We start from the raw sequence: 25,009 nt of genomic DNA, 5'->3' as shown, positions 1-25,009 counted from the left end.
TTCTTTTTTTTTTAAGCAGAATTGAACATACGCTGCAGTGAGTTGTTCCTCTTGTTGCTAATCTTCTAGCTTTTGATTACTACAGAAAATGCTACTGTTTGCCTGACCCTCAAAAGCTTTGATTCTGTTTGATCTTTGTCTTAGATCTCTCTCCAGCTTCTTACTTCCTTCTTTTTCTAAAGAACACCGAGGATTTTTTTTGTTTGTTTATTTTAATATACAGCCTTTCCTCTGGATTCATACAGCTAAAGAGTAATTTGAGCAAAATCTTTTGCACAGTTGCTTTGTCTTGCTCAAGTTCATTCCAAATACTATTGCAAGTGTGATTCTTATGGTCTGTCATTTTGATTGTGTTACATTTCTGGGTGTACTCTATTTTTTTTCATGTACTCCAATATCTGGAGAACTGTGTTTTTGCCCAGCAAAACGACTATATATCTGCCAAAAGGGAGATTTTTGTCAACAGGACCCTCGCAGTTATAGTGGATGACCACAGAAGCTAAATTCTGGTGGAAAGTGTTTCAAAATGGAGAGTACTTTATGTTGCACAAAACTCTCAAAAGTGAACAGACAAAATACAGAAGCTCAGTTTTCTGTATGTCACATACAAAGATGCACTTCAGCAAAATTAATAGGCAATCCTCAAGCAAAATAGGGAGTGCTTTACTTGCATTTTTCAGATGTCCTGAGTCCTGGACGACTTTGTGGTTTGTTTATGCTTTATTTTTCTCTCTGCCTCTATTCAGAACAGGAAAAAAAGAAAGCAAGAGTGCTGAAGTGATTGGCTTATAGTATGTCATCTCTTTAAAATTGCTGAGATAATTCTTCAGAGTATTTAAGAAGAAAAAAGAAAACCAAAATGAGACGAGTAGCTGAGATGTACACAATTGGGAATAGCATTTCAGCATTCCTTGGTTCTCAGTGGTGGAATGGTAATACTCTTGCTTCTGTAATTGGTTGCTTCAGAAAATATGACAGAGCACTCTGATCTGATGGTTACAGTAGTTGCTATCAATCCCTTCTTCAATAAATTAGTAATTTATGTTAATAAACCTCTTCTCTGTCGTTTGGAAATAAAAGCAACAATGCCTTGCATTTTGCCAGTTATATCTATCCAGTGCATAGAAAAGTTGTGGCCTAATCTAAATAACAATCCCAGGTCTCATGGACGCTCATTTTAATTCTCATTTTAATCACTCTGGAGGGTGATTAGAAGTATGGCTAGTGCTAAAAGTGAAATATCAATCAGTGCACTTTTCATAATTCCTTGCATAATTTGCTCTCATGCCACAGGTACATTTTAAATACAGTCAGTGAAATAGTTTTAAAATGCTCTCTCATGATGGTATATATTTTCCTTAGTATCTTAACTATGTAAAGGTAAGCTATAATTTATTCTCCAGTAATTCAAACTTTGCATAAAGTATTACAGGCCCAGGATTAGTTTTCTTTTTAATGAAATTGGTGTAGTGTAAAATAAAGTAAATGACAAATCATGCTACCATCTTGCTAATACCTCTGAAAGTAATTCATTTAAACTAGAATGAAACTGAATCAGTTAATATATGTTAGAAGCTGCATTCTGTATTCTAGGAAGAAAAACTGCATTGCCAATCATAATGAAAGTTGCTTCACGAACACTGGAATTAATTACCTCTGGTTTCCTACAGATTTTTATCCTCTGTCAACACTGCAGGCTGTACTGCATCCCTGTACTTAGCTCCTTTCCAGTTTTCTTCACCAGTTTGCCGCTCTAATGGTAGCGTGTGTTAATGCTCGCTTTTGAAGCTTCTGTGCTGACGGCCTAGGCAGCCTGGTTGTGCTGCTCAGTCAGGTGGCTGATGTTGATTGGGATGGGGACTGTATGGAATTATAATGAACTTTTCTTTTGGGGGACACAAAGTCTGCTCTGTTGGCTTCCTTCAGAAATCCTAACCTAATACTCCTTTCAGGATATGTACCAAATTTTGACGGACTTGACTGAGAGGTAACTGATAGATAGCACTAGTGCATATTTTCCTTTTCTTTGGGAAGCAGATTAAAGCAGACACCCTGACTTAACTAATAGGACAGTGTACATAACAAAATGTGGGTGGGCTGTTCTGGGTTGTATTCTTATATTAATTTAGGGAATAATTTATATCTAATATGCATACAAAAATCTCTTAGTCCTGATGTATGTACTGTTTAGTACCTCAGTGAAAACTGATTTCCTGCAAGACCTAACGGTTCCTCCTGAAGTGGTCTGCAGCTGGGCAATGGCAATAAAATATGGTAAGAGACCACTGGTGCTGCACTTCAAGTATATTTGAAAATGCTGTAAAAATGCTTAAAAAGTGTAAATAAACTCAGTACAGGCTACAGTTGTGTTTGTTGTAATGATTGTTACTGCCTGCTGTGGAAATAAATTGTTAGGCTTCATTCCTGTAAGATGCAGAGTATTTTGAATATGTTGAAGGGAATGTGCTATGAAAATACTGCAAAGTGTTTATGAATATATTGCATATTGAGCAGAGCTAGTTTATGATTTAAATGTGTGTTTTAATACTCATTCTATTTAGTGAGACAATAAGACCATCATTCTGTGATCCTTAGCAAAGTCCTGTGGTGAGGTCCAGTTCATGAGTCCAGTGGTAGTAAGATGAGCTGTGCATTAAGCAGAGTTCCTCTACCTTTTTCTTCTTCTGTTGCACTGAAACAGTATTTTTACTACCCTTTCAAAAAAAAGCTCAGGTCTCTATTGGAAACCTTGTTAAAAAGATTTTTAGGTGCGGACAAATCGATGAATGTAGAACCTTACTTGTAGTTTATCATCATTAGATAAGCATGCTATTAGTACAAAATAAAATTAAAACTTCTAAGTTTGTTTAGAGGAAACAATGGAATTCATGCATATTTTGGTGACTTTTTTTTCCCTCCCTTTCATGGAAGAAATAGACATTTAATCGTAGCTAAAACCCATGCCTCACTTGTGAAGAGATTTATGAAATGAATTGATCATTACAAGCCTGACAGGCATGCAGCCAAAATTTGGCACAGTATCCCCTCATTATTAATCTTTCTTTTAAGTAGCTGATTTAATCCATCAATATCTAAAAAATAAAATTGAGATAAACTTACCAATGAGCTAAGGACAAAGTGTTTTATTATCAGAAAATGAGCTAACAAGCAATATTACTTGACTCTGAGGAATAAAAATGTTGTTATGGGTAAGTGGACGCATAGTGGGTGTTAATTTCAGTGACCAGTAAACTATCTATTAGCCTTTTGACTATTTCAATATGAAACGTTCCTTTTTCCTGTCATAGCATACAAATTATGGAATATTATAGAAATTTGATGCTAAATAAGTAAATCTGTTTTAATTATATAATATTTAACCTACATACTATAAACTATATTCAGGAGTCATTCTTAAACAGTGCTATATTCTGTATGCAGGCTTAATAGATTTTGTTGCTCATTCACCCTTCTTGTAGTAAACTGAAACAGCATTTATTACATTATCAAATGTTCAGTTTCTTCACTCAAGACAGTATGTTCAAAACTTTGAAGCAATCTTTTTTTGAAACACTACCAGACAGATGTATTCTGGCTCCGTTTTCAATTTCTTACAGTTTAGTTAACGTATAGTTAATTAGAATGAGAATCTTAGTGTGTCATCCCTCTGCCTCTCAATTAAATATTTTGAAAATATTCATCAGAATACCTTGACTGTTTTCAGGGTGAAATTATGAGGAAATAAGTAAGCTTTTCAATGTTAAAAAGAGATTTCTGTGGTTTTGAAAAGATTCTTTGATACTGAATTTTGACAGCGGACAATAAGTCAGAGATTAGGGAATATATAAGGTCCTTGGACTGAGTCAAGTTATAAGCACGTTGGACTTTTCCTTGACTTATGCTTAATTAGAGATGGTTAAACGCTGGTTCGTGTTCCAGTTTTACTGAATAGCCCTGTTCTTACGGAATTTCAACACAGAGAGTGATGTCAGCCCCTATGATTTACTGTAATATCGGAAAACAAGTGGATCCTATCGGTTGCACTGATTGGTATTAATATTTACAAGTAGTGTATTAGTAGAGAAGAACAAATTAATAACAGCAGAAAACAGAAATTAAGTAAGGATAATGCAAGTATGTACTTTATTATATATTTTTATTATATGATTTCAAACCAATAACCTTTTCAAAACCAGGTATTACAGTTCAGCTGAGAAATAGGTCTTCTGCTTTTAGGCAACAAAAGCATTTCAGTTCTCTTCTATGGCTAACAATAGTGATATTTAAAATAATTGCAAAAATGTTTGAGGAAGAGCAGAATTTTTCAGCTTTTCAGTCCGTATGCCTTAGCATAATCTCATCGATGCTGATACAAGCTTACTTGTTTGAATCAGTAGAGAATCAGTCCTCCATATCTTAAACAAAATCCATGTGTCTACGTTCCATACCCTCTAACAATTCAATTATCAGTGCTCAGAGGTAAATCTGTATTGATCTGTATTGCTTGGTTTTACTGGAGATATTACTTTTCCTCCTAGGATAAGAAGGACAAAGTTTCAAGGTTTGACACTATACGTCACTCTATAGCTGGAATTATAAGATCTCCAAAATCCATGCTGGGCTCATCGTCAGTGAGTATTATCGACAATGTCATGTTGTACTATATTCTCTTATTTTTACAGGTTAAGTAGATTTTTTTTCCTGAAATATCACAGATTTCAGTTTACATAGAAAAAGTTAGATTGAAATGATATTTTAAAAACTACTGTTTTGATTTTCAGTGGACATCATATTGTGGCATAGTTGTACATCAGAACAACTTTTAATTTATTGCAATTTAAAAAAAAAAGTATATTCTTCCAGATTCGTTACTATGCTTTTAAGGGTACCATTTCCTGTGGGGTAGATTTACTAGTAGTGCTGCATATTATGTATATCTGTAGTAGGTCAGATGGTCAGGCACGTTTTACTCATCATTGCAATAATTATATTCCCTGTTTACTACAGAGGCACCAGCATATGAACACTTTTTATTATTACTTTTACTGCCTCAAGAACTGGTGTTATTTAAGTCATTAGGTACTATACATCTAGCTTCCATCCCCAAAGGATGGAGAATGTTTGTTGTTGCCCAAATATGAAAAACAGTTTATGAAACAAAATGACAAAAAGAAGAAAACCTGTTTTGTATGACTCCTATATACTAGTTTGCTTTCAAGTACTGGCTTGAAAGATTAGTTAAAATACTTGCTTACCTACTTAGGGATTTCACCATATTTTATTTGTATATCATCCCCCTGAAAACTTGTCTGTGTTTTCCTGAAGTGGAAAAGGTGACTGTCCCACCCCCATCAAAACAGATATCCCAGATTGAGGAGAATTTTTTAAAATGTCTTTTGATTTATGGTCTTTTAACCTGAAATATTGGCTCAAAATAGCATTTTTGAGAAAATTTTAGAATGACTAGACTAGAGCTTCTATTGCACCAGTCACTGCTAGATTATGACCAAGGACCCAGTACAATATATTCTAGCTAAACAGTATCTGAGATGTGTGGGAGAGATTACAGTTGCTTACAAACACACACGCACGCACACACACACTGTATTATATAAAATATATATATTATATATATATAAAATATATATAAATATATATCTATATGAGGACAATATATAGTGATAAAGCAGTGGAATAATAAATATGGTAATGAAATAAAATTAGGACAGGAGCACTTTTCTTATGAAAATTGTGAAAGCTGCTTGGCATACTTAAATGCTATAGGAAAAACCCTGCTAAAATATTAGAACAGAGAGATTAAATCTCAAATTTATCATTATCTTTGTATTATAAAACTTTTAATTGGTGTAAAAATGCAACCTTTTTCATAATGAAAGCATATTGGAATGTGTGTTGCTATGACCTTTTTTGTATAGGTCAGACATAGCCTTCAACTTTGTTTGGATGTATGTTATGATTTGTTATGATTTAAAAAAAAATCTATCAAAAACTACTTCAGATGAAAACGTGGGAGAGCAAGATTTAAACAATAGACTCAGGATAAAAAAATCAGCATGAAATAAGGGGAAGTCAGTATTAATGTTGTTATTGGCTTAAACTCATTTCAACTAAAGAATCTGTGCTCCATTAAATTTTTCATACAAGTCCATATCAGTAGTAACTTCATTGAAGTTTGTGTAAACTTGGGTATAAATGTGGTAGGAGGGATTAGTGAAGCTTTGGAGTATATTTTGGAGAAGTGAGATAAGAATTGGACCTTTTGAGGCAGAAAGTCAAATCTAAGTAACAAAGGTAGTTTACGTTACTTGTGTTACTTAAATGAGCTTCAAAGTCATAATACATACATAGTGTGTATACCAATCTGTGTGTGTGTGTTGTGATTTAGCAATTAGAAAAGCCTGCCATGCATATATGGATAAAATTTATTTCATGAATTAGTGCTTAGCTCTTAAAGTGGTTAGCTGTTCAGGTTTTTCCTGCTGGCAATTGCATAACCCTATGGATTGCTAGCTTTGTAAGTTGGTGCTTCAAACCTATAGGTTATTCAAACCTATTATGGAAGGTGCATTATAAAGTAATAATAATACTTCTAAAACAATTTGTTAATTCTTTTAAACAGAGCCATGCAGAATAGAATCTAGAAGCAGGGTAGAAAAAGGACCAGTACTGATTCTTTTATAGAATGTAGTTTACATGAAAATATTAGATAGTTCCCTGGTTTCATACTATACGTTTTAAACATATTGAAGCTTTTAATGTGAAACCCTATCTTGGCTTAAATGTTGTATTATTGTAAAAGCAGTGTCCCATAATTAATTAGCGATAACATTTTAATTAATATGGTGTGTAAATAGAGAAAACTAATTTTTACTGTCATTGGAAAAAAGTAATGGAGAAACTCTATACTTAAGCAGCAAGGAGTTTAGCAAAAATCAAGTTACTTGTTACTTATGTGTTATCACTTAAGTAATAATCACTAACTTATAGGCTCTCAGAAAGCAGAAGGTAAAATAAGAAAAAGGTACAGTTATGAAGAAAATGCAGAGAGGAATTTGGGAGAAGACAATGGAAGTGTAATCCACGAAAGTTAATGGATTTTGTCAGACAACATACAAACCAGTTGTCTGTAGTAGGAAGAGTGATAAATGTAATCAACTGAGAAAAAAGAAAACAAAAAAACAGGAGCAAAGTTCACATACCTCTGATACTGTGCTGTTCGTGAACTGAATGAAATCTGAATGAATTGCATCTTGAATGCTAATTTTTCTGCTTCCGATAAAATTAGCCTATTTTTTTTGCTAGTGAGAGATTTCAGGTTGTCAGAGCCATCTACTACAGTTTCTGGGATAGCAGCACTCATCTTTTTTTTTGTATCTTAAATAATTTAATTTTTTTTTATAACAAGAATGATCTTAGTACACAGTGATATTCTTTCTAAATATGAGAACTTTGTTTCCAGTACAATTGCTTTTACAAGTCTACGCGTTTTTAATTGTGTAAGTTTGTTTTCACATGAACTACTCATAATTTTTTCGTAATAATTTTCTTTGAAGGTAGTTTTGGTTTCATAAGGTCTATTAGCATATGGGAATAGTTTTATCAGGTTTCACGAAGGCCAATGGCAGGGCTGAGAGGTATTCTGCAGGCAAATATCTCAAAACATCAATAAATGTATTAGTCTCCTTTCTAATCTGTATATGTACCTCTCTTATATGGGGAGGAAAAAATGCCTTGGCAAAACGTTTTGTTCGTTTAAAGATGGAAAATAAGAAAGTACACAAACTCTGAACTCGGAATATATGTGAAAATAGAATATTAAGTAAGCTATTAGTTATTAAGCTATTATTCCCATGAATATTCTCTTCTCATTGACTTTTTTTTAAGTTAGAAGTAATACAACACTGCTCAATTTTTCACTTGACTAAGGGCAGCAACTTGACACTATTCCATTTAATGTTGCTGGAGAAAAACTTCAATTTCAATAGATTGTTATATTGTGGTAGGGAAGGAGATTCAGAGTAAGTAAAAAGGACAGTAACGTATACATGAAGAGCAAGATGAAGGATATAAGGGCATTTTGCTCCCCTCAGAAGGAAAAATATGCCATCAGCAAAATTTGAGAACAAATTGAAATCTTGAAGAAAAAAAGAAAAGGAAAAAAGTTTGAAAATTTCCAGGATGAATAAATTTCCTTTCCTTCTGTATGATTTTTGTTAATTGCTAATTTGACTGGAAGCTCAATATAAACAATTTTTTTTTCCTTTTGCTGCCCCTTTTTTTCATTGAGGCCTAGAGTGTGAATTTGTTCTTTCAGTGTTTTATCGATATTATTAAGTAGCTTACTGTTCTTTAAACTTGCTGAGAAAACAAAGGAGAATTGTAAACTAAATTTTATGTCCGTGACTTTTTTTCTTCTATCTTCTTTAAAGACCAACCTCTCTTATATTGAAGCCATTTAAATTTCACTGTAAAATGCAGTGGAAATGCTGGAGTGGAGTGGTAAACTGAATTGAAATCAGTAGTAAAGTGATTATAATCTTGCATTTATACTGTTCTTTCTGGGCTTCTAGCTATATTTTCTATAATAGCCAGTCAGAGTGATTATACAGAAAGTATGTAGGTATAGGAAAGCATATTCATTTAAAAAAAAAAACCCAAAACAAAATAGAACTCTACAGTTTCAGTGGCATACAAATAAATGATTAATTACTAATTGTTTCATTAGAGGAAAATAAGGGAATTTCTACGTCAGTTATGATTAACCCATAGTGAATGATAAAAAAGGTAATATTAGGTAGGAGACAATCAGCAGAGATTTCAATATTATTTTTCTTTTAAAGAAATAAATATTTAAGCAAATTTGAGAGAAAAGGGGAATCTTGTTGTTAGAGTCATAAAGAACACCATAGTTAGAAATATAGTATAATATGCTCCCTCATTTTTCCCTAAGCTATTTCTGTGTCATAGAGGCTTTTCTGGGTTGTGGTCATGATAACCTAAACAGTGATTCAGACTTGACCCAGTTTGAACATAAGCGGATGCTATTGTCTGAAGGCTCTCTCTTTTGTAAGGTATAAAATGAGTTGCATGGATAGCATAGTGGATAATATCCATGTTATAGGAACTATTGCAGTTGTCAGATTTTTTTGTTTTGTTTTTTGGGTTTTTTTTAAACCTTTGAATTGATTTATTGACATTGTACTATTGTCTTATCCTTAGAAGTGTTTCCTTTAGAGTAGATATGTGTTTATGCGGGAAAGGATTTGCTAGTTTAAACCCCCCCAAAATTTCTTGTCTGTGTAGGTATGGATCTGGGTTTTCTGGTCAGTCAAACTTTTTGAACAATAAGTGTTCAAATAAATAACCTTTTATAACGTTTGGAAAGCTTATTTTTTGTTCTAGGAATTTCTGGGGGGAAATTCCCCCCTGGAAGGAGGGGGGACCCACTTTGTGTCAATTAGCAGTAGTAGACAGCTCTAATCTGAGAAGTATGTAACTGTTTATGACATTGAAAACAGGACTGCCCTCTTGGCCAAATAATATCCTGAACTATGTACTAGTACTGCACTAGTACGAGCGCTTCACTATGCTCCTAAATACATTACCCTGGAGCACATCCTTTGCTCCTAAAATCTCAGACTGTGCACAATTTGTGCAAGCTGTTACTATTTCTTACACACTCCAACTTAGCTCTGAATTTGCATGGAGCACACTCTTTCTAGTGGTGGGTCAGCTGGTTATGGCGCTGCTCTCGGATCTCATGCCTGAAAATATCCGAGAGATCCCGATGTCGATATCGGAGGCTATGAGTCTCTGTCAGACTCTTTAATATACTCCCCAGTTCTCCATTAGGATTCTAGACTAAATTAGCCCTTCCAAGATATAACTTAGAAAGAAAGGCAGGATACCCACAGCCTTTTAACAAAGGCGTTTTTTTACATCAGAAAGCTTGCTCTGAAAGTGCTCAAGAATTACAGATATTTGGGAACTCAGGAAAGTCCTGTGTAGACTCCCTATCTGTGTCTGCTCCTATGCTTTCCGAGTTCCAAGCTCTTCCCAGTGTTTTTGGTTAGCTACAGCATCTTAGCCTGATGGTCACCTTAGAGGGGGGGACCTTAAATGTGCAGATAACCTGCCCAGAGCTACACGCTGCCAATTTTTCTCTTGTGGGCACCAGCGGGATGTTTTTATTCTCTTTGCCCATCCCAAAGGGCTTGATGATATGAAGAAGAAAAACCTTGTTTCATCTGGGTGGAACAGTAGCTGAGGTTCACTCAGAATTGTTTTGTTCAGAGATTTACCACTCTGGCAGTTTTCTGTATCAGCACTTGGACTAATGATTTTGAATCATTAGTCCCATATGGCCTGAATAAGGGCTTCTTAGTCTAGCCACGCACATAAATCTGAAGTGGTCACTTGAACTAAATATAACATTTTCCAAAGTGTTTTGTTAAACAGTGCAAGTTTGTCAAATATATGAAGTTACAAGTTAAGAGTCCGTTTATAACCAGTGGAACTGTATCAAAGTTCATAAGCACAGTATGCCCAGGTGCCTATGCTCTGTTATAGTGTACAGACTAGGAAGAAAATGGCTCTTAGAATTGTTAATTGGTTTGGAATGGGATTTTTAAATTCTATGAAAACAATTTAGCCAGTGCAAACAATTTTGAAAACTCCATTTCTTATATCTCAAATTTCTCTGTGGATAAATAAATGCTTTGTTTTGAATTGTGGTTAATGGCATGTCAGGATATGTGAGAAAGGGTGATAGTTGGGTCAATTTGGCTTACAAAAAAAGGAGAGCAAAATAAAAAAATTGGTATATGGTTTTGTGGATATTTCCATTAACTTCTGGTAGATGTATACATATATGCAGACTTAATTTTTTAAGTAATAGGAAAAAAGGTGATCGGTATGCCTTTAGTGTAAATAGCCTTATTTTTGTTTGTTATTGGATATATACACAATTATTGTTACCATGTTTAAATGTTAAGATAAACTCTAAAAATGTACTATTATAGTAACATTTTTATTCAATATTTTTTCCAAGTTCTTTGATGTAATATCAACCACTGAGAAACCATTGGCAGAGCAAGACTGGTATCATGGTGCAATTCCAAGAATAGAAGCCCAGGAACTATTAAAACAGCAAGGAGACTTCTTGGTGCGAGAGAGCCACGGGAAACCTGGTGAATATGTCCTTTCTGTGTTTTCAGATGGACAACGGAGACACTTTATCATACAATATGCTGATGTACGTCTCTGATATAGTAGTAAATATTCAATTCAATGTTAGGAAGTTTATTATTTCAGCTAAACAATTTAGGATCTACATAATTTCCTATGACATTTGGCTTTAGCCTTTATATGAAATGTGAAATCTGTTGGGATATATTTTAATCAATGTGAAATCAAGGAAAAAGGTCATTTTAGGAATGAAAGATAAGTACGAAGTATGATTTTATTCTACATCTTTTATCCTTTGTTGAAAAGCCAAAATATTTCTGTAAATGTTTTGAAAACCAGAACTCATTATTGCTAATTTATGAATGTACGTTTATTTTTTTTTAAACCTATTTTCACAGTTGGTGCTTATTAGGCTACTTTTAATTCAGACTGTAAATTAATTTCCATTGAATCTTCCTGAAAAATTGAAACTTTCATCTAGAAGAAAATAATCTGTGATGTTTTCTATATAGTTGGGAACTGAAGTCCCTGCTGCTGTTGAGATGCGTGTATTCTTTTTTAGCCTTGTGGACGTTGTTTTGTTCAGCAGAACATAAATGCTTGTGGATATAACATAGCATTTATGCTTCCAAGTAAAGACCAGAATTGATTCCCTTGTAGCTTTAACTTAGGGAAAACTGGTCATTTTAAATAGTACATTAATATGTATTTACTTTTACCCAATGGATTTCTTTCTATTTTTAATGCATTCCTTGTTTTTATTTGTATGTATTTTTCTTTATACTTTGCAGAATTTCAAATTCATTCAAAAGACGACATTGCTAGGCATAACGTTGCTCGAATTGCCTCTAGCTCTTGTCTCTGGCAATATAGGTACAATACACCAGCAAATCATTCTCCGTTTTGATTCAGTAACGCTGACAGAACATACTTCAGCGCGTTGCAATAGAATCTACTAAACTTCAGTCGAACCATACAGACAAATGCACAAATTTGCTACCTTAACTATGTTTGCACTGAGGGAATTTTCCCAGTCTAAATCCCTAGCTGATGCAGCGTAGCATACTGTTAGTGTGCAGCTGTATTTCTTTTTAATGAGAGGCAGTGATATTGTTCCAGCTTCTGTGAAGTTGGAAGGTTTCTGTATGATCACTGATTATGGACACTTGTCCAGCTGCAGTTTTTGTTAATTTTCACCTGGAATTTTCCTCTAGGCGTTAACTTTGACATGAAGTCAGCATTTATCTTATGTTGATTTTTATGACCTTAGCGTATTTTGGTGTATCGGAATGCTCAAAGAGAAAATAAGAGCAATAAAACTACCCGTAGCTATATACACACAACCTTGTAGGATGCTTGGTGCTGTGATGCTGACCCAGCAGAATTAAATGCATGTAATGTGCTTTATATGACTGAAATCATTTTGTGTAAATCATTGTAGCTGTCAAACTCCAGTGGGGTTTCAAAAAAATGCAGACTGGACTTTGAAGCCTGTTAAAATAGAGGGTGGGTTGTGTTTTGGTGGTGGTTGTTGTTTTTTATTATTATTACCCTGTATCTGTGATTTGATGCTTTTTAGTATCTCCCTTTCCAAGAAAAAATTGAAAAACCGTAAAAATCTTTATTCCTGTAATTTCATTATTTTCTCATAGGAATTTTATTTGAAATGTGAGACTGACACTGTTTAATATTGCACAGCTTAGACACTCCAAACATCCTCAGGTCACTAGATCTGTCTGCTCGTACATTTAGGAATAAAAAAAGCTTGTTAACGCTGAAAAACAGTTAATAAGTGGCGGGAATTTTGGGGTCATATGGCAAGAGGGACTGGATTCATGAAATTTTTGGTAGGGAAGTTTGCTGAGAGTGAAGTGTGAGAACTTCTTTTTTGCACTGGTATAAACAGTGTGGAATCAGCCCTCTGTGACTGGTGAAATTACTCTCTTCCGTCACTGACAAGTTTCGTCTCCAGTGATGCAAATTTTCTTCTGAATTAAAGACTGCAGAGTAGTGTATGACATATGCTTGTTTTAACAGTGGTCCTTTAATTGCCTAAGTATTTAATTGCAAGAGTTTTACAGGTATTTCTTAAGTGCTAATCTCAGTAAAAGTATTTGTATGATAAATCTGTTCATCCTTCAGCCTAAAGTGGTGAATTTCACTGCTGTCATTCAAGGCTGATCTGTTTTTCCCTGCTGCCCTTGGAGGCTATGCTATTTTCAAACTATTGTTTGTTAAGTGATCAGGTTATTTGAAAAGAATGTAGGCTAATATCACCAGCAAGCAAATCTGAGTCGGTATTTAACTAGTGAATGAAGTTAGGGAGATAAACCACAAAAGGTATTTAGGCTGTGAAAGCACTTCTATAATAGAGAACCAATAAGAAGATAAAAATAGGTGATATGACCAAGCTTCCTATACCGAAACAGATAACACGTTCCAGGAAGTTGATGCCTTTAGTCCTAATGAAGAGAAATTTGGCATGACACATTTAAAAAAGAAAAGGAAAAAAAAAAACTGAAGATGTCAGAAGGAAAAAGTCTGCATGCCAGTGATAGTGGTTTTCAGTGCCCAACTGAGTAAATGAACCTGACTCTCCATTTATACTTTGTGTTTGTTTGGTCAGTCTTATTTCTTCTGGCTGCTGTCAGTTCTGCTGGATGACTTAGGGCAGTTCCAGTCCTGTAATTGTACATATTGAGAATTTAAATAGGCACGGCAGCTTATCCTGTTTCCCAATCACTAGACTGCAGCGCAGAATTTAAGAGATTCAGGAGGATGAAATAAACACTTATTTACCATTTCCCCCCCGTCAAGTGTAAGGACAGGGATGAGCAATGAAGCTATTCTTTTTTTTTTTTTTTTTTTTAATTAGTACCTGAAAGCACATTTTTAATAAGAAAATGTTAAATGCTTCTGAAGAAAATACTAAGAGATCCCACAGTTTTGTTGCTATGATGCTGAATTAGGTATCTAAAATGAAATAAATTGCTAAAAAACATAGAAGGGAAAAAAAAGGCATTTTATCTTGCTCCACTTCTCCATAAGTTGTATGCATGACCTGCCTTTATTTTCAGCGTCGATAGTGCTGTAGACTTTCTGGCATCTATTCCTTATAAAAGCCAGTTATGGGCCTTGCATCCATGCCAGGGTTTTGTTAATTTTTTCAAATGTTCTAAGTGCAGTAAGATCTGAGTAAAACAGTGTTTACTTACCTCTTGTTTATTCGAATATTGGTTGTTTGTTTTTTAGCTGTTTTATGTAATTTTTAGTTTTACGTACTTTGGAAGTTAATGTTGTTTTTTTTCTATTTCAAAATATTTTGTTTTCACTCTTTCAGTTTAAGTATCTCAAACTGTCCCACCTCTTGAATTGCAAGAGCTTTTTTTTTAATCTTTAAGAGTTTAAATCAATAGTTATTTCATTATGTTGCCTTAAATGAGAGAAGCAATAATGTTGCAAAATATTATCTTCCTGATCGCCATTCCATTTAATTCAGTAGAAGTCTTAGTAACTTGATTAAGACAGAGATTTAATTCTGTAAAAGCAAATTTTTCTTTGTTTAGTTATTCGTGATGAAAGCTTGGTAATGCTCTTTTGCAGTTTCTTCTTTGGAATTTTACAGAAAAAATTTCATTTTCCCTCCCCACAGAATCAGTACCGTTTTGAAGGAACGGGGTTTCCAACTATTCCTCAGCTCATAGACCATCATTACACAACAAAGCAAGTCATTACAAAGAAATCGGGTGTTGTTCTGCTGAATCCAGTTGTTAAGGTAATGCATACATTCCAAGTATTCTACTAAGCTGAAAGTATTCTGGGGTTTGTAATATTATTTTAAATAAATTCCTTGTGATACTAGATGGAAATACTAAGTAGTTTGTTGAATATGTGTATTTGCTATTAGGTCAATAATTTGAATACTGGAACTATCTCAGTTGCTGGCTTCTGAACAAAAGAGTATGTTTTTAAAGAGTATGTTTTTCTTGGTGTGTTTTTAGCATGAAAATTCTTGGAAGATTTTTCGTTCTTGTTCATTGTTTTGCGACTCTCCGTCCTTTTTCTGAACTTTTTCAGCCTGTTGTACTCTGCTCAGTTTATTTCTTCAAAATAACACCCTATCCTAATTTTTATAATACGTAATTGCCATCCTAAAAGAATTGCATTCAGAATCTCCCAAGGCATCCTTCTACTTTTTTTTTTTCTTTTCTCTGCTTTTGGGTTTCTCATTTGGACTCCACTGTTGACTAAGTCACTGAAACTTACTTCATTGTCCTTAAAGTTGTGATGAGGAAGTTTGCTGAAGGGAAAAGGAAATCTTTAAGTGGTAAAATGCTCATAAAGTTTGGAAGCATTATCACTACTTAGAGTTTCATCCCTATTTTATGTATCATGTATAAGGTAATGATATAGACATGGAAACAGGTACCATCCCACCAGCTTCATTGCAAATTTGGAATTCTTTTCAAAAAAAAAAAAAAAAAAAAAAGAAAGTAAACTGCTTTACAGTGGCTTCCAGAACAGAAACCAAATGGGTTTGAAATATTAAAATATATCACAATTTAGAAAGTTTAGCAATCTCCTTGTATTCTTCCAGTATATTTGTGATTATTTTAAATAAATATTTATTATATATTTTTATTATTTTATTCTCAATGTGAAAATAATTGTATTTTGATATGAACCTTTTATCTTAAAGATAAGATTGTCATACTGCAAATGAAGTTTATGCCTATTTGTGAATTCCTTTTGTAATGATGTTTTTTTAAATATATAATGCTTTATCTGTTTTTTTTTCTGGTTTTGAATAATGTACATATTACAACAGGGTTTAAGTGCTTCTCAGTGTATAAAAGCCTTTGAAAACAGATCTGTTTTAGCAAATGTAAAATGACAGTGTAGTATGACTACTACGTGCTCAACAGTTTTTCTTAGTTATGCTCTGTTAAGGTAGAACGGGCCTGGAAAACATCATTTCTTCATTTTCTGTTGTTTACTTCAAATGTAGGGAGCTTTTATACTCTTGAAATTTTTGTGTCATTTTGATAACTTAAAAAAAAAAAAGTTAGACTCTCATTTATGCATAGTTTTACGCAACTATGCATACTCAAAGAATTTTTCTGGTACAGTCCCAAATCACTTTCCTGATCATTTCTCCATTACTGTACTTGATCTTTTGCCCTCTTAGGTGTAAATGCACATATGGGTTGTCTGAGATCCCTTGGGTATATCCAACAGAACCATACACAGATGTATGCTTTTGTACAGGGGGGCCTTTTCAGGTCTCAAACCAATGCTGCTGTTAATGCACCTAAACATATCATAATCTCCTTACAAACTAATTCAGGGCCGTTTTTAAAACAGATTTTTTGCTCTACTACTGTCACCATGTGCCAAGTCATTGTTCTGTTTTTCTGGTTTCAGGGGAAAAATAAAATAGGCCCACTCTCCTCTGAACTTGTTAATATGAGTTAGTTTTAGTAATAACTAAAACTAAAGCAAATTTTAGTACTAAGGATGGTGCTAGTCTTTTCTCTTAAAATCAGCTGGTAATTGCTTGCAATGGTAGTGGTCAAGCACTTTGCTCAGATTTTCCCGAATGCTTCAAATAATTGCCATCCATCCATAAAATTTCATCATACTGACTCTGTATTTGGTGATATGACTTCCTTTGTGCTGATGTGCTTCAGTCTTAATGTTCAAGAGTAATCCCTTTAAGGTTCATGAATTTTTCAACTTTCATCCTGGTAGGATACATGAAATATTAGTATACCGTACCATACTGTTACTGAGGAAAGAGTACTAAAAAGAGTACTTGGTAACAGGAAACTTTATTAGATGTTGTGTTATATATGCATATCACGTGTGTTGTTTGTGTGCTTTCAAAAATGTGATCTGAGCATATGATAGCTACTCATACCATGTGTAAAGTAAAAACAAGGTATAATGCACTTAGTACTTTAGGGTCAATGTTTTGAATCTGGTAAGACAGTACTGAAAAATATGTTAGTTAAACAACTTTTAATTGTTTGAAAACAGTTATTTTAGAGTAGTTTTAACTATTTTAGAGCTTTACAACAATTTTTTTCTGCACTATGATTTTGTGATTTTTTTTTCTCCCATACGATCAAAATCAGTTATTGAAAAAGTACTTTACAATTAAGAAAATTAGTATTTTGAGCTTTCCTTTTTAATTTTTGTGGCTTTCATATATAGGGAAGTGGAGACATTTTAAGCATGCTTATTTTTAGCGATGATGTATACAGTCTGACACCTAGGGTTGGGAGTATTTTCTGCATTGTACTCTATTATCAGTGTTGTCTTTGATCATTTCCTTAAAATTCCTTTGACATCTGTAAAGGCTCCTTTTTCTCTCTTCCTGTTATAGCTGCAAAGCAGTCTTTGACGTTTCAAGCAGTCTTTTTATGCAAATTACTGTCCCTGTAATAACTTATTTAAAAGTGAAAGTTAAGTGTGACAAAGAACATCAGAGAAAAAAATTATGCTATGTAGTTTGCTTTTGCTTTTCTTTCTCTCTACAATCATTCATTCTCCTTTACCATATTAGCAAAATTAGCGTTCACCTTCTGTGACGTTGTCCTTGAAAGGAACACTCTTAATTGTGCCACAAAAGGCCTGTCCCACATCCCGTTTCATGTAGACCAAATCTGTCTGCTTAGAATATTAATGATATTGAAATAATAGAACTTAAATTAGAAAAGCCAAGGACATTAAAAAGATATCTGCAAGTGATTTTTTTTTAATGGAAAAGCTTCTCATTTATATTTATTTATTATCTTTTAGAAATAATGTACTTTATATTCTTCAACTTATTATTGATGGAATTACTATTATGTAAAAGGCCTCAGAGTAACCTCAGTGCATACCCAAGGACTTTATTAATGGAAAAACTATACTAAACGTACTAGATATATCTTAATTTTCTAAAATTTTTGACTTCATAGTATGGAGTTCTTTAAATTTCCTGAAATACATTTCATACATTTAATAATAAGAAATCCATATCGTATGTATTTCAGTTTTACTACTAGTAAATAAAATCATCAAGGAAATCAGAAACAATGTTTTTATTTGGATGTATCGGCGTTACTGTTTTAGTTCAGATCAGAAATAAGCTTTTGAAACAAATCTCCTGACTATCACCGCTTAGGATGCTATGTTTCCATCACTGAGCAGTCACAAAGGATGCAAAACTTGGCTTTTTTCAGCTGAAGCAAAACAGGAAGATGCACGACTTCAGTCATCAGAACCAGGGGAGACTTCATCTGAGATACTGCCCTGCCCCACCAAATGTAGCCGTTCCTCATCACCAACTGCTTCACTCTGCAGATCTGCTGCTACCTCACTAGTTGCTAATGCAGATATAGCCTTTGTTTCCTCTGCAGCAAATGAAAAATTCTGAGGTTATGGATTTCTGAGGCTATGTATTTGCTGCTGGTAACTTTCATTTACAAGTTTGGATTTTTTTTTTTGTATGACAAAGAAGCTTATGAAATGACTTCAAACATTTTCTGCGCATGGGAATAAAACATAGAAATACAAAGACTGTTGATTAACCTGAGCAGAAGTGTTAAAAGATAATAAACTTGCACAGTTTGGTAGCAGTAATTCAAATATTGATGAATAAAAGTCTGCAAATGACATGAGAAGTCCATGTGGATCTGATAGTCAGCTGCAAGATAGGATATATTAATGAGTTACACCTATGAAAAGAAAATAAATTATGAAGAAATAAAAATTTAAATGAGAAGATGAAAGTGGTCAGATTCTTTTCAAGAAAGCGCCCTCATAAAGTTCTGACATAACCCTGATTTTTTTTTCAGTTCCTGAACCATTTTGAGTTGTATTTTTATTTAGGATTCAGCCTAATTTGACTTTCAGATCACCTTTCAAAGTTTGAAAGCCTAAGCAATCTATCTGCTCCATTTGTCTGCTTCTTGTAGTACTGCAGAACTTGTATTTTCTCCTTTATCATATAGTTAGCCTACACTTAACTTTTGGTTAGCTTTCCATGGATATTTTTCTGATTTTTGTCTCCCCTTGGTGCTGGTTGGTTTTGCAGGTATTCTGTTTTGTTTCATTTTATTTTTAAAAACAAGTTAAGATCCCATGTTGCAGAGAACATGCGTGCTCATGGTGCAGGTAATGCACCTTTATCAGCGTTGAGTCTTGTCAGGCCAGCAACGCTGAACTGATGGAATTCAGGGCAAGCCTGAATTCAGGTCCTACTTCTGGGCAAGCCTTCTTAGGCATGCTGAGAAATAGAGGAGAGAGGCAAGGAAACATCATTCAGATAGGAGTTCTCATCTTGTGACAGGAAAGAATTAAGCTGATGAGGAGGGAAACAATTGCATTAATGGGTCCTGCCTGTTCAGAAGATCAGCTTGTATCCATTTGTCCTGAGGACAGTTCTCTAGGGGCAGGGATCACCGCTGGAAGGAAGAAGCAGGCTATAATAGGAAACTCAGTTGTCAGAATTTTAAGTAGGCTAGGTTTGTAGCATCCAAAGAGGATCACGCTGCAAATTACATGCATGGTACCCACGCATCTGGACAGCCTCATAGAAATGCTGAGGAGGACCTGTTGGTCATAGTCAGTGTGGGCTGATTTTTGACCCCAAACTGTATTTCTTATGACCATGATAAAAGTCAGATATATATGCCTTTGAATGTTAAAATATGTCTCTTATTTTCTTTACGGAAATTAAATACACAATGAGAGGTGAAAAATTAAAGTACATAAAAGATAAACTGATAGCAAATCATCATATTGATTGCATGAACATGATTTGAATGCAACTATCTTTTGCCACTCATTTACTTTTCAGTTTCATTATGGTCATGCAGGGGACCTATTATTCTTATGCTAAGGAAATGGGCAATATTTTTTAATATGGTAGCCAAATTTAGGCAGGCTTTGAATGTTCATATGAACAAGGAGAGAGACACATCACTGTGTGGGCTGCGAACTGAACAAAAGGAGTTATTCTGAACGCAATTGAAAATAACAAATTAGATATGTTTTGACAGTTTTCCCAAAACAATTTGAAAGTGGAAAAAATAAGCTAAGTTTATGAAGTAGGAGATGGAATATGGACATTTTTACTAAAAAATAAAATTAATATGTGGTTAAGAGGGGAAAAAAGTATTAAAGGCAAGATTTTGGAGTAAGAGGTTTTTTGGAGAAAACTCTTAATTGGGAGAATAAGCTACTTCAACTAAAGCATCCTGCAGCAAGCAGCATTTGGATTTACCAGATTTTATTTATAACCTTCTGTATATACATGTGACGATCAAAGGCCTGCCTGCGTTATGAAGTTCTGTAGTTTTTGTGGATATAAGTCAGACGCTTGGGGAATACCGGTAAAAAGTGGGTCTTTGCACTGGAGGAGTTGCATTGTCTTCATCACAAGCTGTATTATCAGAACCTTAAATACAGCACAGTAGTAAAATTTGATTAGGATAGGGTATGTTTACAACAGTAAAATTCCTTTTGTGCTGAAGTAACATCTTGATTTTTTTTTTTTAATGGATTCTTACTCCTTCCCAAGATTTGATGTTCCAGTATTCTGTAATAATTATCTTTTATCAAATTATAGTTGCAAACTTCATTTATTTCATGTAGGCTTCTAATTATGTTCTTCTTAGTTTTTATTTTTACTAGTACAGTCAATGTGACATATACTACAAATAATAATTTCGTTGATTCTGGCTGACAGATATGAAAAATTACTCAAATGCAGACTCTTAGGCTCACTCAACAAATGCAGCAGAGATTAAGAGTAAGCATTTGAGTCTTTTAGATATCTTTGTAGAGTTACAGTTCTGCATTATGAGTTACTGTGAAGTAGCTTTTGATTTGTATTCTCTTGTCCCTGAAAATTTTTAGCTCCGCTAGTTGCAGTGGAATAAGATGTTAAAAAGAAGTGGGGATGATGAAAAGAACCACCAGGATGTGTGGACCTCTCTTGGCTATCAGTGACCTGGAATTCAAAACTATTGTAGATTTTAAAGCAGTCATGAGACTGACAATCACTTTTTTCAAGAATGATACTGTAGCAAAATTCTATAAAGCTATAAATCCTATAAAGCTTTTTTCCCCTTCTCTACAAAAGTTGTCTCCATGCATGTTTAAGCACAGGTGACTTGAAGCATATAGTCTACCCAAACCACGTTGTGCAAAATAACTATCTTGGAATAAAGAAGGGAAGTTATTCCTTACTGTTTCAAACCAACATTTTATTTAGAGGCTCAAAGGGATGGCCAGGAAATGTTTTGCTTTCTAATCATGAAGACATGATTAACATGGAGGGATTCTTTCTATGGATCAGCTGAAGACATGAAATCTAGGCTTTTTGCTTTGTGTGTGACCAGAAGATACTAGGGAAAAATTGATCTAACACAGGCTTGTTGGCAGAGGCTGTAGTAAAGAGTAAAATAAATTTTTGATTCCTCTGTCTTTTCAGGCTATTTTGTTACTAAGTTTTTGCTTTCCTGACATAGTGATGGCTTCGTCTTTGTATTTGATATTGCATAAGTACTTATTAAAAGAAAAAATCTTGTTTAATTTAGCTACAGTTTTTAGATGCAGATTGTTTGGAATATTTTTATTTTGTTGTTGTTGTTCTTAATCAGGAACGTTGTTTGATACAAATTTTATCAATAAGTAAATATTTATATTCAGCTAATTTACCATATGTCTAATACAAAAATGTGCCAGATGCTTTAGCGATGTGTCATTGTTATGTTTCTACTTGGGCAGAGAACAGTGCTGAACAGTTGTTTTCTCTGTCATTAGAGCTATTAAAATCTGCTTTTTATATTAAATTAATGCTTTGGCTGACATTTTAAAGCCTTTAATACCAAAACTGTCTAATTCTTACTACATGCATAAACGTGTTTGTAGATTAGTTTGTGTGGAGCTTCATGGAATTGCCGCAACCCATGTATTTGTTGCCAGATGGCTCATTTAGAATTTATAGTGTTTTACCACCAATGTATCTTCACAGATTCTCTCAGAAGTACCTGAGATTTATACTAGTATATATTGAAAAAATAAGATAAGGGCTTGGAGGCTAAAAATGATAGATGCAAATTTCACCAGCAGATCCGGTATCCATATCACTAACAGAGTGTTGTATTTAGATTAAGCATGTTTCTTCTCAGGAAGGCCATGCTAACATAAAAAAGATCCTGCACTGTTTTGGAGCCAGCATGTGTGTTCTTATGGAATGGTCTTCCTGTAGGAGGGTTGCATATGGTTCTTGGATTCCCATCAAAGTCCTTTCGAAGAAACTTGTATGGAAGGTGATGGCATCATAGCACACACTCTTGCTGCATAGGAGGTAATTAGAGAACAGATGACTGTTTTTTGTGTAGGTGCAAACTTTGGTGTACCTACACCTTCTTCGACAAGGAAGGCTAAGGCCCAGTTGGAATTAAATCTGGTAAGGGATGTCAAGGACAACAAGAAGGCCTTCTTCAAATACATCCATAGCAAAAGGAAGACTAGGGAAAACGTGGGCCCACTGCTGGATGGGGCGGGTGCCCTGGTGACAAAGGATACAGAGAAGGCAGAGTTGTTGAATGCTGCCTTTGCTTCAGTCTTCACTGCTAAGGCCAGTCCTGAGGAATTCCAGACCTTGGAGACAAGAGAGGAAGTCTGGAGAAAGGAAGACTCTCCCTTGGTTGAGGAAGATCAGGTTAGAGATCTTTTGTCCAAACTTGACATCCATAAATCCATGGGCCCCGATGGGATGCACCCAGGAGTGCTGAGGGAGCTGGAGGATGTTATTGCTAGGCCACTCTCCATCATCTTTGAAAGGTCCTGGAGAACAGGAGAGGTGCCTGAGGCCTGGACGAAAGCCAGTGTCACCCCAGTCTTCCAAAAGGGCAAGAAGGAGGAGCCAGGAAACTCCAGGCCTGTCAGCCTCACCTCCATCCCTGGAAAGGTGATGGAACAGCTCCTCCTGGAGGTCCTCACTAAGCATGTGGAGGACAAGAAGGTGATCAGGAGTAGTCAGCATGGATTCAGCAAAGGGAAATCCTGCTTGACCAACCTGATAGCCTTCTCTGATGGAATGACTGGCTGGACAGATGAGGGGAGAGCAGTGGATGTTGTCTCCCTGGACTTGAGCAAGGCTTTTGACGCTGTCTCCCATCACATCCTCGTAGGTAAGCTCAGGAAGTGTGGGCTAGACGAGTGGACGGTGAGGTGGCTTGAGAACTGGCTGGCTGGCCGAGCTCTGAGGGTTGTGGTGAATGGCGCAGAGTCTAGTGGGAGGCCTGTAGCTCGCGGTGTCCCCCAGGGGTCAGTCCTGGGTCCAGTCTTGTTCAATGTATTCATCGATGACCTGGAGGAAGGGACAGAGTGCACCCTCAGCAAGTTTGCTGATGATACTAAACTGGGGGGAGTGGCTAATGCACCAGAAGGCTGTGCTGCCCTTCAGAGGGACGTGGACAGGCTGGAGAGTTGGGCGGAGAGGAACCTCATGAAGTTCAACAAAGGCAAGTGCAGGATCCGGCACCTAGGGAGGAATAATCCCATGCAGCAGTGCAGGCTGGGGGTTGACCTGCTGGAAAGTAGCTCTGCAGAGAAGGACCTGGGAGTGCTGGTGGACAACAAGTTAAGCATGAGTCAGCAGTGTGGCCTTGTGGCCAAGAAGGCCAATGGTGTCCTGGGGTGCATTAGGCGGAGTGTTGCCAGCAGGTGGAGGGAGGTGATCCTGCCCCTCTCCTCAGCCCTGGTGAGGCCTCACCTGGAGTGCTGTGTCCAGTTCTGGGCTCCCCAGTACAAGAGAGACATGGCCCTACTGGAGAGAGTCCAGCGGAGGGCTACCAAGATGATTAGAGGGCTGGAGCATCTCTCCTGTGAAGAAAGGCTGCGAGAGCTGGGCCTGTTGAGCCTGGAGAAGAGAAGATTGAGAGGGGATCTCATCAACGTGTACAAGTATCTGAAGGGGGAGTGTCAAGAGGATGAGGCCAGCCTCTTCTCCGTGGTGCCCAGCGACAGGACAAGAGGCAATGGGCAGAAACTGAACCACAGGAAGTTCCACCTGAACCTGAGAAAAAACTTCTTCACTGTGAGGGTGACGGAGCATTGGAACAGGTTGCCCAGAGAGGTGGTGGAGTCTCCTTCGCTGGAGATATTCAAAAGCCGTCTGGATGTGATCCTGGGAAATGCGCTCTAGGTGACCCTGCTTGAGCAGGGAGGTTGGACTAGATGATCTCCAGAGGTCCCTTCCAACCTAAACCGTTCTGTGATTCTGTGGAGTTACTGGCCAGGATATAGTGGCCTTTGGTTTGTCATGAACTTCTCTGGACATAAGCTGTCTTCCATATTCACATACATGAGAGGGAATATCAGGAATATGTAGTTTTTGCTTTGTGTGTGTGTAGAAGGGTGACAGACTTAAGACTTGTTTATTTTTAAGCATGGTAAAGAATATTACTGCTGAATAAAATTTAATATACAGAACGCCAAGAATGAACACCGCTAAGGCTTACTAATAAAATGAATGCTATGACAATCAAAATATGTTTAGGAGCGTACAGATTGCCTGTGAAGATTAGAAGGGATGTTTTCTCCATATCCCCCGTTTAAATCCATTACTTCGATCCGTAATGGGTAGTCTAATGTTAACATTTAGGTATAGGTTTTGAGTGAAAGTCGGTCAAGTTGGAGCTGGGTGTCAAAGTGAAGGAGTGATTTCTGTTATTAACCATTCCAGAATTAGGGCATGGAATGGCCTTGTGTAACTGTGGAGAACTTCACAATGAAA

General features: G+C 35.7%; 1 protein-coding gene across 6 annotated transcripts in view; it reads left to right on the top strand.

The window, feature by feature from the left end:
- FER (FER tyrosine kinase) overlaps positions 1-25,009 on the top strand; it is a 179,308-nt gene that overhangs the window by 70,181 nt on the left and 84,118 nt on the right. For all 6 annotated transcript variants that reach the window (XM_068927396.1, XM_068927398.1, XM_068927397.1 and 3 more), the window contains 3 exons: positions 4,539-4,631; positions 11,072-11,275; positions 14,861-14,983. In XM_068927396.1, coding sequence (XP_068783497.1) covers positions 4,539-4,631; positions 11,072-11,275; positions 14,861-14,983 — 420 coding nt within the window. The remainder of the gene's footprint in view (positions 1-4,538; positions 4,632-11,071; positions 11,276-14,860; positions 14,984-25,009) is intronic.

The sequence above is a fragment of the Struthio camelus genome, chromosome Z (assembly GCF_040807025.1).
Source record: "Struthio camelus isolate bStrCam1 chromosome Z, bStrCam1.hap1, whole genome shotgun sequence".
Classification (NCBI taxonomy): domain Eukaryota; kingdom Metazoa; phylum Chordata; class Aves; order Struthioniformes; family Struthionidae; genus Struthio; species Struthio camelus.
The sequence above is the reverse complement of the archived record's forward strand: the minus strand, read 5'-3'. Positions and strand labels throughout refer to the sequence as shown.